The sequence below is a fragment of the Gracilinanus agilis genome, chromosome 2 (genome assembly GCF_016433145.1).
Source record: "Gracilinanus agilis isolate LMUSP501 chromosome 2, AgileGrace, whole genome shotgun sequence".
Lineage (NCBI taxonomy): Eukaryota > Metazoa > Chordata > Mammalia > Didelphimorphia > Didelphidae > Gracilinanus > Gracilinanus agilis.
This window is the reverse complement of record NC_058131.1, coordinates 365,208,329-365,209,902: the sequence shown is the minus strand read 5'-3', so window position 1 is coordinate 365,209,902 and position 1,574 is coordinate 365,208,329. Positions and strand designations below refer to the sequence as shown.

General features: G+C 56.3%; 1 protein-coding gene across 1 annotated transcript in view; it reads right to left on the bottom strand.

The window, feature by feature from the left end:
• The window catches only part of FBXW11 (F-box and WD repeat domain containing 11), a 109,439-nt gene extending 109,171 nt beyond the window's left edge, over nucleotides 1-268 (bottom strand). The window contains exon 1 of the mRNA XM_044664453.1: nucleotides 201-268. Coding sequence (XP_044520388.1) covers nucleotides 201-245 — 45 coding nt within the window. The 5' untranslated portion in view covers nucleotides 246-268. The remainder of the gene's footprint in view (nucleotides 1-200) is intronic.
• Between the last annotated feature and the right edge of the window lie 1,306 nt (nucleotides 269-1,574).

Here is a 1,574-nt window from a genome sequence, read left to right as displayed (position 1 = left end):
GGGGGGGGGGGGGAGAAAGACAGGGAAGAGAGAAAAGGACCAGAACCGGGGAGGAATCAGGAGGAGGGAGGACGGCCCAGACAGGCCTCAGTCGGGGGCGCCGGGGGGAGGGGAGGCGGAATCGGGACTGCGGGAGGGTTCGGGCCCTCTGATCGCGCTGGGCAGGCCCTGGGCCGAGGGTCCGGCGGGGCCGCACTCACCATGAGCTCGATGGTCTTGTCCTCGATCACCGAGTCGGGCTCCATCGCGGCACCGGCCCCGCCTCCGCCTCTCGCTCCCCGCAGCGGCGAACAGCCCCGGAGGTGGCGGCGGCGGCGGCGGCGGCGGTGGTGGAAGTAGTGGCGGCGGCGGTGGCGGCGGCAGCGGCGATCGCACCCTCTCTAGCTGCCTGCCCGCCCGGGCCGCCGGCAGCTCCGCCCTCCACTCCGCCAACGCCGTAACGCAACCCGGGGACTACAGCTCCCAGGAAGCCCCGCGCCCAACTGCAGGGCATGCCGAGCTGGGCTGCCTGTCCGCCGCAGAGCTTCCTGGGACCGAAATACTGGCTGTAGATTTTTTCCCTTCGCCTGTGAAAGCAATCTAAGCCCGAGGTCCCAGATGATACTCTAAACTAGACTCTACACAAGATTGCTACAGCTTGGGGAAAATGGGGATTCATGAGTAGAAGGAGTGACTGAGGCATTCAAGGACTACATATCCCATCGGCCACAGCTGTCGGGCCTTGGTTTTCGATGCTTCCGGCGCGCTTCCCCGCGACAATTTCGGAATCTAGATGACTGTCGGAAACCGTAGTCCTAAGACTGGAACGGAAACTCCAAGGCGACTTAACAGTCATTGAGGCCCTGCGCGTGGGACTAGTTTCCGCACATGCGCAATCTGTCGCCACTGCCAGTCCGCGGCACCCCGAGGCAGGGCCACTGAACTTGTGGGGGAGGGATCAACCCAGAATGGTGGCGGGGCAATCCGAGGGCTGAGTCAGATCCTGAACGAGGAAGGGTTGGGTTGCTAGGTTTGTTATGCTGGCGGGCTCTGGGGTCCTATGGGCCTGATGAGGGAGGGCGCAGGATCTAGGAGTTAGATATAGGGCCAGGCCTTGGCGCTGGGGAAAGTGTTGGATCTTTTGGTAGGAGACAGAAAATAGAGAACCCGAAGGTATTGGCCCCAAGCTCAGTGATATATGAATAAATACGTGGAGGGGGTCCGAGTGCATGCAGCTCTCCAGCCCAAGTGGCGCCAGGATGTGAACACAACTTTTTTTTTTTTTTTTTTTTTTTGGCATAAATGCAAAATGTAAAAGGCACTCTTTCCTACCTCTTAGCTTTAGAATTTTAGAACTTTTTAGTTAGGACCTTAGACATCAGCTAGGCCAGGAATTCTTAACCCTTTTTTGTGTCATGGACCCTTTGACACAAAAATGAAACCTACTCACCCACTATCAATAATATTCTTAAATCAAAATTTTAAAAATAATTATAAATGTAACACCTTGTCATAAAAGTAAGCTCATTTTAAACTTTTTTTTCAGGCAGTATTATGGGTCCCGCAGTCTGCTACAGTACACTTGGTCCCCCTTT